Source organism: Syngnathus leptorhynchus, chromosome 19 (genome assembly GCF_054491065.1).
Source record: "Syngnathus leptorhynchus isolate UIUO chromosome 19, UIUO_Slep, whole genome shotgun sequence".
In the NCBI taxonomy this organism is placed as follows: Eukaryota; Metazoa; Chordata; class Actinopteri; order Syngnathiformes; family Syngnathidae; genus Syngnathus; species Syngnathus leptorhynchus.
In genome coordinates, this window is record NC_141213.1 from 5,307,364 (window position 1) to 5,320,615 (window position 13,252).

General features: G+C 43.6%; 1 protein-coding gene across 2 annotated transcripts; it reads left to right on the forward strand.

Moving 5' to 3' along the window:
- Window positions 1-106: 106 nt before the first annotated feature.
- Window positions 107-12,131, forward strand: ubr2 (ubiquitin protein ligase E3 component n-recognin 2). 2 transcript variants are annotated; one of them, XM_085939353.1, is made up of 45 exons: window positions 107-243; window positions 1,073-1,356; window positions 1,615-1,693; window positions 2,111-2,221; window positions 2,301-2,431; window positions 2,535-2,673; window positions 2,868-2,930; window positions 3,013-3,133; window positions 3,209-3,316; window positions 3,410-3,597; window positions 3,710-3,873; window positions 4,024-4,123; window positions 4,189-4,317; window positions 4,422-4,605; window positions 4,731-4,792; window positions 4,913-5,023; window positions 5,131-5,196; window positions 5,271-5,387; window positions 5,465-5,528; window positions 5,639-5,763; window positions 5,832-5,884; window positions 5,963-6,065; window positions 6,135-6,183; window positions 6,302-6,456; window positions 6,632-6,734; window positions 6,812-6,921; window positions 7,035-7,118; window positions 7,192-7,373; window positions 7,612-7,823; window positions 7,921-8,011; window positions 8,119-8,280; window positions 8,411-8,499; window positions 8,566-8,626; window positions 8,709-8,857; window positions 8,941-8,996; window positions 9,150-9,246; window positions 9,329-9,396; window positions 9,538-9,676; window positions 9,764-9,854; window positions 9,916-10,043; window positions 10,182-10,290; window positions 10,429-10,560; window positions 10,639-10,809; window positions 10,880-10,981; window positions 11,106-12,129. In XM_085939353.1, exons 1-45 carry the CDS (start codon window positions 157-159, stop codon window positions 11,245-11,247), a joined length of 5,271 nt encoding a protein of 1,756 aa, XP_085795479.1. In that variant the 5' UTR covers window positions 107-156; the 3' UTR covers window positions 11,248-12,129. The 2 variants fall into 2 exon arrangements, with proteins under 2 accessions (XP_085795479.1, XP_085795480.1); XM_085939354.1 differs by having other exon boundaries at window positions 119-243; window positions 4,731-4,810; window positions 11,106-12,131.
- The last annotated feature ends 1,121 nt before the right edge of the window (window positions 12,132-13,252 follow it).

Consider the following 13,252-nt stretch of genomic DNA (forward strand, 5'->3'; position numbering starts at 1 on the left):
TTAAAATATTTAAAATATATTATTATTGTTATTTTGTGATCAGAATTTATTTTCTGCTTGAGTGATTTATTTTCGACGACATGGCTCCGCCCCACGCCTACGAAATATTTCCGCTTCCGGGTTCTTCGTCTTCGCCACAGAACTGTGGGAGGAAAGATGGCTGAGGCAGAGCCCGACAGAAGAGCCCTAATGTCCGATCTATGCTCGGAATTCTTGAATTTCTCTGCTAAAGACACCGCGTCGGTAAGCGTCTATAGCAGCTGTCAGCTGTCGGGCCTTTCCGCTGTTGCGTCACTCTCAACTGATTAATGTGTTGTTTGCGGGATTAATGTGCCGATCACTAGGTTACCGATTGCTAATGCTAATATTAGCTTCTCGCAGTGACTTGTATACAACATCTGGATGTCAGGTGAAGCCTGTCAAAACAGCACGTCATTGTGTCAACCTAAACGTATAAGAGAAACACAAACTGTCGATAGATCACTTGCGTCTAAACCGTTTTAAACAGCACAATTGCACGTATTTTAACTACTTTAACCACAGTGACTGATTTGTTTAATCGTCTTTAGTTTATACTTAATGTGTCACTTGATGGTAACATGTCTTATTTGACCAATTCAATCCTGCTTACATGTTGGCAAAATTGTACACGTTATCACTTTCCAAGTGTCATAAATCACAAGTAAACTGGTAACTGAGAAAGATAGACAAAAATGAAACAACATGATGGAACTTGGTCTCTGCAAAAGCCTTTCCAGGTCAAATCCCTGCAAATAAAGAGCTTTTTTTTTTGATGAGTCAGTCTAAATTGACTGGATGTATGCCAACAATATAGTAGAAAGAAAGACCACCTACCTTGCTGCTTCCAAACTTTAATTTCTTATCTATTTAGTGGTTAGTAAAATAAGAAACCAAAAGTTCTTGTCGTTTTCGTTTCATACGCATTGTAAGTGAGTAGTTGGTAGTAAAACAGCATATATGCATTGCAGTACTATATTTCATTTCCAAATTCTATGTTGTATGTACTGTTTGGACACTAAATTAGCACTTTTGAAAATCTTTTTTTTTTCAGCGGTGGTTGGCAGAAACAAATCTACAGGTGGAAATCTATCGCCACTTGGCAGAAAATGTACCCAGAATCCTTTGCTTGGGCCCCAGTGGCTGCAGTAGTCGTGAGGAGCAGAGAGAGGAGCAGAGGGAAGAACTGGCATGTCAGCTGCTTCTCCTGGCTCCTTTGGAGTGGCTGCTTCTGGGCGAGGATCCAGCTGTAGGCCTCCCTCAACTGCAGGAAAACAATCAGCCATCACCACTGTGCGGGCACGTCTTCAAGGTTGGAGAGCCCACCTATTCCTGCAGGTAAAATCCAGACAAGTCGTACAAGTTACGCTTTAAGGCGACAAACATGCACACGCCACCTACAAGTTATGAATGTGCAAGCATTCTTGACGTGCCGCAACCACCGTGGTTGAGCTGCACTTTTGCACAGAGGTGACAATTCTCTGTTAACCAATCAAGGGAATGCGCTGTAAAGCACCATCGAGGGTTGCACGCTAACATGTAGCGGTGGGAACCAATGATTTTAACAATGTTATGTTTTGTATGTGTTTACTTCAGGGACTGTGCAGCCGACCCCACTTGTGTTTTGTGCATGCAGTGTTTCCTTGGCAGCGTTCATAAAGATCACCGATACAGAGTGAGTATACAATACTTGGGAAATGACACGACAGAATACGCACAGGGATGTAAATATGTAAACGTATCGACAGAAATCCGCTTGAAGGCTTTTGCAAATTGAACAGGTGTGTCAGCCTTAGCAGAAGCTGAATGTGACACACGACGCCGAGCATCCCGCCGACACTCTGTCACGCCTGCTGTTCGTCTGTTGTGGATGATGTCATAGTCTCTAGGTGTGACGGGTATATGTGTCGGAAGGTAATGGCTGCACTTTCCTGTTCAGGCGCTTGATAATTATGATGAGTCTGTCTTCCTGTCATTGGAGCACCAGTTCATGTCAATATAGGTCAGGGACCTTGCTTGCCATAACCAACCCTGAAACCGACAGCAGCTTGTCATCTGGAGGTGACACACCCGACTGTATGTGTGTATTCAGATGACCACGTCCGGTGGCGGGGGCTTCTGTGACTGCGGGGACACTGAAGCCTGGAAGAAGGGTCCTTACTGCCAGAAACATACACCGAGCACCAACAAAGACTCAGAGAAGGTGTGTCTAAGCTACCGTTTCCCTCCCCACGTGGGCCGTCATAAAATGATTTCAATTGACACGAGACCAATACCCACAGGACCCTTCAGCCCAGCTTCCGGCTGACATGGTGGTCCGCAGTTACAACATTTTTTCCATCATCCTCAAGTATGCTGTGGACATGCTGACTTGGACACAAGAAGATCAGCTTCCCGCGGGCCTCGAACCACCGTATGTAATGTCACAAGCGCCCCCTGTAAACTGCTTTGAAACTACAAAGTGCAGTGTCATTTTTATCCTCCACCTTTGTTTGTGGGTTTTTTTTTTTGTCCAGTGAAAGAGGAGACAACTACTACTGCATGCTATTCAATGACGAAGTCCACACCTATGAACAAGTGATCTACACCCTGCAGAAGGCTGTCAACTGCAGCCAGAAAGAAGCCGTCAGCTTTGCCACCACTGTGGACAGAGACGTCAGTATTGTTTTCCTTTCGCTTGCCTCCAGCTTCTTGTTTTCTGGTAACACACCCTCGCAACTGAAATTCACTTTTAATTACAAGTTAGCATTACAGAGAAACTTTATCAATTGTGTGTACTGGTTATTCATATCAATAAAAAGATCAGTGAGGCCAATTGGTGGTAAATTGGACTTTATGTTCTTTCACAGGGTAGGAAGTCTGTTCGATATGGGGACTTTCAGTTTTGTGAACAAGCCAAGACTGTTATAGTGGTGGGTTTTTTATTCTTTTGGCTTCTTATTTCTCTTCTGCAAATATACCTCTTACTGTTTATGCTTGATTGTTCATCCACAGAGGAACACCAGCCGCCAGTCGAAGCCTCTCCGAGTTGAGGTGATGCACTCATCTGTTGTTGCCCATCAGTGTTTTGCTCTGAAAGCTCTGAGCTGGTTGGGACAAATTATTCAATACTCAGGTACGTTTTAATTTCAACTGCGTCTTTACACTTGTTGGAAGTAAACCTATTTATTGCTTTGTGTCCTTCTTTCAGATGGCTTGAGGAGGATATTGTGTCAGGTGGGACTTGAGGAAGGTCCAGAAGGAGAAAACTCATCACTCGTTGACCGCTTAATGCTCAACGACTCCAAGATGTGGAAAGGTGTGATATTAAGCAATTTCTCATTTGCTCCAGTCTTTGATTCTCTCCCACGTATGATTTTGGTGAACTGTTGTTTTTCCACCCACTGTGAAGGAGCAAGGAACATCTACCACCAGCTGTTGATGAACAGCCTCCTCATGGATTTAAAGTACAAGAAAGTCTTTGCTATCCAGTTTGCCAAGAACTACAGACGCCTCCAGACAGATTTCATGGAAGATGACCACGAGAGGGTGGTGTCAGTGACCTCACTGTCTGTACAGCTCTTCACCGTGCCAACAATGGTGAGTTCTCCTTTTTGCCGACACACCCCTATTGCCTCATATGTTCCCTGCGATGTCAAGAAAAGGTCAAAGGCAGGAATGTTGCGTAATGTATACGTGTGATTTATTTCAGGCTCGGATGTTGATGGTGAAGGAGAACCTGATGACGACCATCATCAGAACGTTTGTAGATCATCTCCGTCACAGAGATCTGCAGGGACGCTTTCAATTTGACCGCTACACCGCCCAGCAGGCCTTCAAGTTTGGACGAGTCCAGAGCCTCATTGGAGACCTCAAGTAGTCAACTCAATAACATATATGCCATTTACTGTATGTGATGACTGGATGATTATTTGTCAAAAGATGCATACAACAAATACTTGTAGACTTTTTAGACACCGTTAGGCCAGCGATGCACCAAACTGCAACCATTTTGCATGTGTCCAGGTATGTCTTAATCAGTCGACCCTCCGAATGGAGCGATGAGCTCAGAGAGAAGTTTCTGGAAGGTTTGGACGCTTTTCTGGAGCTCCTTAAGTGTATGCAGGTAGGCACAGCTATTCAGACACATGCACAGAATACAGAACCTTATCGATTCTCTCCATCTTTCAGGGCATGGACCCGGTGGTTCGGCAAGTGGGGCAACACATCGAGATGGAACCAGAGTGGGAGGCGGCATTCACCCTACAGATGAAATTAACGCATATCATATCCATGATCCAGGAGTGGTGCTCTACTGATGTGAGACATCGCACAAGACACACACACACATTTGAATATTTTGGTCTTGTCACCGCAATGTGAAAATATTCTGTATTCATCGTTCTTTCCTTATCATGCGGCAGGAGCGTGTACTGATCGAAGCCTACAGGAAGTGTTTGAGTGCAGTCAGCCAGTGCCACAGTGGCCTTCCAGATGGTGAACAACCAATAAGCTTGAGTCTGGCTGGTCACTGCGTGGAGACATTTATGTACCAGGTGTCTCAAGACAAAGTGTCCATCCACCTGCCTGTCTGCAGACTACTTGCAGGTAAATCAATGCACACATTTTTTTATTTTTTTTTTATCTGAGTGGACTCTTACCGTATTGCCTGAAACCTGCACAGAATATTTTGTCCTTCAATATTTTACGTAAAGATTGTGGTTCTTCTCTAGGTCTTCATGTTCTGCTCAGCAGAACAGATGTTGCAGCTCGCCTACCTGAACAACTCCCATTGGTTGGTAACAATTTTTGTGTGCGTTACCATTGCATATGTGAGCATTTTTTAGTATAGAGAGGCCAAAACTTCCTTTTTTTTTTAACTTGATCTCACTGTTGGTTGTCTTCTTACCCGCAGGGGGAACTCAGCCCTCCACTTCTGATTGAACTCCCTCTGCGATGCCTGGTGCTCTGTGCTCAAGTACTAGCTGGGATGTGGAGAAGGAACGGCTTCTCTCTAATAAATCAGGTCAGCTGAAATTTTGTCTTCAGTATTGGTTTGACTGTCTATGCTTTGATGTGAACCCGGTGGCGAGAAAATGCAACATCTAGAATGTAATGTCTATTTTGTTTCAGATTTATTATTACCACAATGTTAAGTGCAGAGTGGAGATGTTCGACAAAGATATTATTATGCTTCAGGTACGAACCAAATCTGATCATTCCACTGACGGATGCAGAATGCTTTTTTTCTTAGTCGCTGTCTCTTTTCACAGGTTGGTGCCTCAATGATGGATCCAAACCACTTCCTTATGATCGTTCTTAGCCGTTTCGAACTTTTCCACATTTTTAGGTTCGCAGACTGCCGAAAGAGATATAAACCGACCAATAAGGTTAGTATTGGATTCGGACACTCTAATTTGCTTGTTTTCGCCTGCTTATTCACCCCCCCCCCCCCCCTTTTACCCAGGATTTGGTCCAGCAGAACAATACCTTGATTGAAGAGATGTTACATTTAATCATCACTGTGATTGGTACATTTTTCTTTAATTTACCCCCCTTTTAAAAATGTATTTATTTTATTCATGTTTGTAACTCAGACGAGCAATTGAAAATTCGGTCTCATGTGATTTGTGTTGGTCAGGTGAACGTTACGTGGCAGGCGTGGGCCAGGTGGAGCCATTTGACGAGGTTCGAAGAGAGATCATCCACCAGTTGTCAATCAGACCTATGGCTCATAGTGAGCTGGTGAAAGCTCTTCCAGAGAATGTAAGACACTTGCAAGCTAAACCACCATCCATATTGGATCTTTATGAAGTTTGCTAATTGTTCTTCAGGGAAACAAGGAGACTGGTCTAGAGCGCGTCATTGACAGTGTCGCTTCGTTCAAGTTAGTGTGTTCATTTGATTTCATTTTGAAAGAGGATTAAAATACGCTACAGTGTTTTAAAATCATCTCGATTTACAGGAAGCCAGGTGTGACAGGGCGTGGTCTTTATGAACTGCGTCCCGAGTGGAACAAGCACTTCAACCTTTACTTTTACCACTACAGCAGAGCCGACCAGTCCAAGGTAAACAAATACCTACCGTTATTGCCGATTTTAGTTTTTGGGTGTGTTTAATGCATATTTTGTGTGCAGGCAGAAGAGGCTCAGAGGAAGCAGAGGAGACAGAGTGGAGAGGACCCAGGTGAAGACTAGCAGGGAATAAACTTGTTTTGGTGTCTCACAGGACAGAGCATATAAACTAAATCTAATAGGCAAACTCTTCAACCAAAAGTACTAACGTGTATTTATGTTCCACACAGCCCTTGCCCCACCAGTCCCTCCATCGCTTTGCCCCCTCTTCGCTAGCCTGGTCAACCTTCTGCAGTGTGATGTGCTGGTGGCCGTGGAGGGGGCTGTGCTGCAGTGGGCGATGGAAGCACGAGGAGGAGGCTGGACAGAGTCCATGCTGCAGAGGGTGAGACACCCGTCCACTGTGGTAGCAGGATGGTTGGGGTTGTCAAATTGAGAAGATGCATTTAAGCAGGGAACGTATCGTATGGGTTGCTTATAGTAAATGTTTCCATCGCAGAGATAATCAATAAACATTTCAACCTAAAGAACTAAAGATGTTTTTTGTGGCCACTGTATAGGTGCTCCATTTGGTAGGCATGGCTCTGCTGGAAGAGCAGCAACAGCTGGAAAATAGCAACGGCGAGGATGACGTCACCTTCATATATACCGCCAAAATCACACGTCAGTGCAGATAACCATAGCAACATATTGATTTCTTATTAGCGTTTATGAACTGTAACTTGTTTGTTTATTTGCAGGTCCAGGCGATGCTCCTAGTAATTCAGGAAGTGTTCTTGCTTTATTGGAGAGTCTACAGAATGCTCCTCATCTAGAGGTCCACAAAGACATGATCACCTGGATTCTAAAGGTACAAAAATTGAGTAAAATCTTGGCTCACATGTGCTTGATCATCAATACGTTACATCCGGACCCGCCTTGCTATTTTTTTTTTTGACACACTTGTTTTAAATTTGTGTACAGATGGTGGCGAACATCAAAACCATTAGAGAACGTTCCTCCTCAGCCTCCACTGTTACCGTCAGTCAAGGACATGGACCGGAAGAGGTCAGTCTCAAACTGCTTTTACCCTTTAAAATACATTTGATAATTGATGGGTGTGTTTGCTGTCTTCCTGCAGACGATACGGGACAAAGACAAGGCAGAGCGTAAGAGGAAAGCTGAGATGGCTCGGCTACGGAGGGAAAAAATCATGGCTCAGATGTCGGAGATGCAGAAACACTTCATCAATGAGAACAAAGAACTTTTCCAGCAAAGTCTAGAAGAGCTTGAGGCGTCCACGTCTGCCGGTGCAGACCACAGGTAGTCTAATGAAGCTTCAAATGTGTTTCATAAAGCAGCTACTGTATTTTTTGAGTCCTCTAGATGGCAACGTTAGGCTGACTTGGCATTTCTCAAACCCCTTTAATAAACCAACAGTGCCATCTAAAAGATTCAAAAAATACAACTGTTTCATGAAGCAAATTTGACACTTAATTTTGTCATCACTAGATGGTGCTGTTGGCTAAATATAAATTACATCACCTCTCACTTTTTGCAGTCCCTCCAGTTTGGAGCCATTCTGCATCGCTCAGGTCTGCGTTGGCCCCACAAGAGTGGCAAGAGGAGCCGAGCGGCGTCAGCTTGTCACCTGCATCTTGTGTCAGGAGGAGCAGGAGGTCAAATGTCACGGCCGAGCAATGGTGTTGGCCGCTTTTGTCCAGCGCTCCACCGTTATGGCCAAGAAACGCTACTGCGCTTTGCCCAATGCAGGTGCAATTAACTGCCGTTTTTTTAAATTTAGACATAAGCATACTCAGTCCGTATTTATTAATGTTTTTTTTTTTTTTTTTATTTTTTTTTTTATTAGAACATGACCCTTTGTTCATTCATCCTGACCTTTCAATGGGTATTCACACTACCAGCTGTGGACACATCATGCATGCCACCTGCTGGCAGAGGTGAGAGCCTGGAGGAGATGGACTCCATCCTTTTGCAAATATTGAACATCAACTCCCAGGTTCAATGGTGGGAAAGATTCTCCTTGACAGTCCTTTTTTGCTTTCAGGTACTTTGAAGCGGTGCAATTGAAAGAGCAGAGACGGCAGCAGCGTTTGCGAGGGCACACCAGCTATGACGTGGAGAACGGAGAGTTTCTTTGTCCTCTGTGCGAGTGCCTTAGCAACACTGTCATCCCTCTGCTGCCACATACACAAACACCTGACCGAAGGTGTGTGTGTACGAACGTTGCAGGATAATTGCGGAATGTGTGTTTTCACAGTCTGATTAATGGTAGTGAGAATTTCGAAGTTGGAACCGCTGGAACAATATCGATCATTTTCTTCCATTTGTCTTTTAAGTGTCGATCACCCCAATCTAGCCGTTTGGCTAAAGACAACCAAAGAGGAGATTGCCGCTCTTCACCATGCCCATCAAAACCCTTCAAGAGGTCAGTCCTATGTCATGTGCAGTCGATTGGACGTGCATTTATGTTTGTGTGGGTTTTCTTTCTCAGACGCTGGAGAAGAAGTGGCACCTCCAGTACCCGAAGGATTCAGAATTGATTTCACTCCACTGTGAGTTAGCATCGATATTGAAGAATTGATTTCCGTTATTGATTCGGCAGCTGCTTATTGTCATTCCTTCTCTTTTTTTTAGAAACCCCTTCTCCAGCAGCATCATCGAGATGATAACTACGTTTAGTATGTCAACCTACAAGGTGGGACTAAAAGCTAACCCGAACGAGCAGGACCACAGAGTCCCCGTGTTGAGTTGGTCCACTTGCGCCTACACCATCCAAGCAATTGGTACACACACGCACACACTCACTAAATCAGTTCCAATGTGCACACGCTCACCAACGTCATCCCAACTATGCTTCTGCTTCTAGAGCGTCTCCTGATGGACGAAGAGAAGCCTTTATTTGGAAGTTTACCCTGCAGACAGGTAATGGTATCTCCTAAAAGACCATTTTTGAGGGCATGTCTTTTATATTGGGCTCTCCCGAGATAATTATTCTGAGCTATGCCAAGTGTGAATTCATATATTCCTTTTAGACCCCGTTTCGAGAGTCAATGACATTGTAGCGTACTGTTACAGGATGACTGCTTAAGCTCCATCACCAGGTTCAGTTGGGCTTGCTGGACATCGGCTTCGTTGCATGCGGTCCACAAACACTTCATCAGACTGTTTGCAGGTAGACATTTTAACGTCACTGGCACAAATCAAAGGTGACAACAAGAGCCATCGTTTTGAATGTATGTTTGTCTCTTTTCTAGCTCTGATTCCAGACCCTCAGGTTGAAAACACTCCATGCATCTTGGATATTGACATGTTCCACCTTTTGGTGAGTTAGTTATTCCGCTTTAATATTCCAGAGCATCTTGAAATATGTTCTTCTGTATGACAAGTCTTAAAAGAAAAAAATGCAAAGTACAAATAATTATTTGGTTACTTCCTGATCCAAATCAATAAATATCCTTTGCAGGTTTACAGCGTTTTGTCCTACACGTCCGTTCACAGTCTGGACCAGTCAGGACGACACGCGATCGACTCTGCTCACGTCCACCTCCTTCACCTTGTCACTCTTGCTCACCTGGTTCAAGTTCTTCTCACTTCAAACACGGGTACTCGCAAAACAATACGTTTTAAAATCCTGTTTTATTTTTACATATCCATATTTACCTGGTGGTCTGTGTCCCGTCCGTTTGTAGAGGAGTTGTGTATGGAGCAGGACGGCACAGGGTCAGAGGAGGAGGAGCTCACATGTCAGCTATATAACACACTCAAGAAACACCTGGGCAGGTGAGGTCAAGTCACAGCTGAAATTTAGCAGCTCTAAATGTCGCTCTGTTTCTGTGTCTAGTGTTTTACCCGACGTCGCTCCCTGGCAGCTGTGGCGTTGTGTGAAAGCTGGCGTCTCACCGTTCCTGCGATGCGCCGCTCTCTTCTTTCACCACCTAAACTCTACAGCGCCACCGACTGACCTTCTGGGTAAGAGTTCAGAACTTGTGTGTGGCGATTCTTTGAAAACGGCTCATTGGTAGCGTGCTGACTGGTTGCCGGCGAATCAGCGCGGAACTTTTAACGCAAACAAGCAGCGACATCATATGGAGTGTGTGGGTGTTGTAGGTACAGGACTTGGCCAATGGGAGGCGCTGTGTAGCTACCTCAGTCTGCCTTCCAACCTGCTGCAGCTCTACCAGAGCCAACAAACGCTGCTCGAGCCACTCATACACAGGTAGAACTTAATATCTATTGTCATATTTATTTATTTTTTAAATAAAACAATTTCAGCCCCCCCCCCCCCACCCAAACCTTCAAACTAAGTCGCGCACACACACAATATTGACTTTAATCTGTGTTTGTGCGCGCGCAGTTGGTGTTGCCAGGCATCGGTCAGACAGACGTTGCAAGTGGGCGGCGTTATCAGCTTCCCGCGAGAATCAAATCGACTGATCGATCTGCCCGAAGATTACAGCGTCCTGATTAACCAGGCGTCGAGCTTTACGTCAGTACTCAGGGTGTCCATATTCATTGATGCCAATATCTAAGTAACATCTTCTTGTGCCTTGTCCAAATGGTCCAGGTGCCCTCGGTCAGGGGGAGACAAGTCACGCGCTCCCACTCTGTGTTTGGTGTGCGGTGCCATGCTGTGCTCGCAGAGTTACTGCTGTCAAACCGAAGTGGACGGTGAGGATGTCGGCGCCTGCACTGCCCACACCTTCACCTGTGGGGCAGGCCTCGGGCTCTTTCTCAGGTAACGCACCTCAGTGTTTTTGATTTTTGGCCGAAATTGAGCAACGGCAGCTCTTTGTCTTTCTTTTCAGGGTTCGAGAGAGTCAGGTCTTGTTTGTGGCAGGTAAAACAAAGGGATGCTTCTATCCTCCCCCGTACCTGGATGACTACGGCGAGACAGATCAGGGCCTCAAGTAAGCACTTTTGTGTTCTTTTGGAAAGCACCGAGCGAGAATAAAAATTGGAGTGAAAACGGCCAAACTTTTCTAACACGGTCCAATTTAATTTCCTTCCGATTTTTGTGCCGATCTGTCACAGGCGGGGAAACCCACTCCATCTCTGCATCGAGCGTTACAGGAAGATTGAGCGTCTGTGGCGTCAGCACGGCATCGCCGAGGTCATAGGTCACGCTCAAGAGGCCAATCAGACGCTGGTGGCCATCGACTGGCAACACCTGTGATGTTGAGTGGAAACCAGGTGATTGGATAGCAGAATTTTTTTTTTAATTATTATTATTATAATTATAATGTCCACTCGCTTTGTGGCCGGTTAGCTTTCTGCTGCTCAGCATTCACTTAAGATCAGGTTTCAGGGATTTTTTTGTCCCCACTTATCAACGAGGCAAAAAAAGTGTCAGCAAAAAAATATATATATCTCGCACATCAGCCTGTGATGGTTTTTAAGTCTGTATTTGATTGGCTCTCAGATTGATCAGTGTTGATGACGTCTGACTTTAAAAGCCTTTAAATCTCAGACTGAAAATGTGAACAAACTAGTAGCAGCACATTCATGTTTTGTTTTTTTCAGATGAGTTAAGAGAGGCGCTATGAGTCACTTTTACAACATATCGAGTCACATATCAGATTTGTATTATCAGCTGATGCTCATGATGCACTTTTTAGGAGGTTTATTTGGTGTGCTTGCTTGCTGAGAGAATTGTGTGGTGTGACCTCTTAACAGTGCTGAATGCTTCATTTTTTTTTTTCCAAGGCATTTTCCATTGGAGGGTTTTTTTTTAAGAGAAAAAGAGAGTCTGATTTATTTTCCTCTCATCTACTGTCAAAAAGCAAATCTAAGACAGAATTTGACAAGATGTTTTGGGGGGGCTAGTTTCTTTGCATCTGCACAGCATGCCTGCCTGCCTAGTCGGCGGGGCTTCATTATTGAAATATGACTTGTCAATATGTGAATTATTGTATAAATTAGTATATTATGTACAAAATTGTATAAGAATAGCTAACAATAAAAAACTTGAAAGCAGACAAGATTGTAGGTACTCTTGTGAATTCATGAGATTGTGTATTTAGCACACTTGGTTTATTATTGGTGTAATATTAAAATCGGCTTGATTATTCAAAACCATGTGTTTGAAAAATACAGTTTCTAATAGGTCGATTATAGCTCTTTTCAAAATAATCAACCCAAATTTTCATAAAAGTACTTGAATGCTGGTGCAGAAGGATGTCCTAACCCTGTTTGTCCACTACGTGAAGCTGTAACTTCATTTACCAAAGACAACTACAGCCACAACTGCATTCCAGGAGGTAAGTTTGTGAAATGACGTGACTCAACATGCCCCCCCCCCCCCCATTTTAGTTTAAATCAGGACCTAGTTTTAAATTCTAATTAAATATAGTTTCATGACAACTGAATTCCAGCCATAATATGCAAAAATAAATAGATTTTCCAATATTTTTTTTATTTTCGACAACAGTGGCAAACACTGCCTTCACTTCATACAACATAGTCAATGTCAGCAAATGAACATCGAGTGGAATAGCGATACTTGTATTGGAGGGACTGCCTGAGCATTTATTTCAATAAATAATAAAACTGTACTTTTCAACATTATCTACATATGTGAATAACCAACACAAAAAATGTACACACAAAATGCATGCCCCCCCTCCCCACAAAAATGACCATGAACCACCATTTGTAACTTTAACAAATATGATCCTTTCTCAAAAGCTTATTTTCATAAATATTTCTGTAATACCTGACAGTAACAAAATTCCATAACCATGTTTATTTCCGGGATATTTATTTTACCCCCATTTATTATGACTGTTTGTGGGCAAAATATCATCTCGATTGCTTGTAACATGCCGCACGCTAATAAATAATATAGTCTTGCACCAAAAATGATTGACAGTTAAGCCGGACAACATGATTAAAAGACAAAAACATAATAAGTGAGCTACATCAATAATAGAAAAGCCATAAATATCAAAATGCAAAGGCTTCAAAATGAAGGCAAGCTCTTGTCGTCAATGAACAAACAACATTCGAGGAAAGCTTCAAGTGAACCCCTTGAATTAGAATACAATACCGTAGAAATAACAGTACAAAACAATTGGTAGCAAAAACATGGTATCTGCAACATAATCGTCTTTGCCCTCTCGAGTTTTGTTATTTAGGCCTCCGCATTAATCATCTGGTTGCTAATAATTGATTCGAATCAA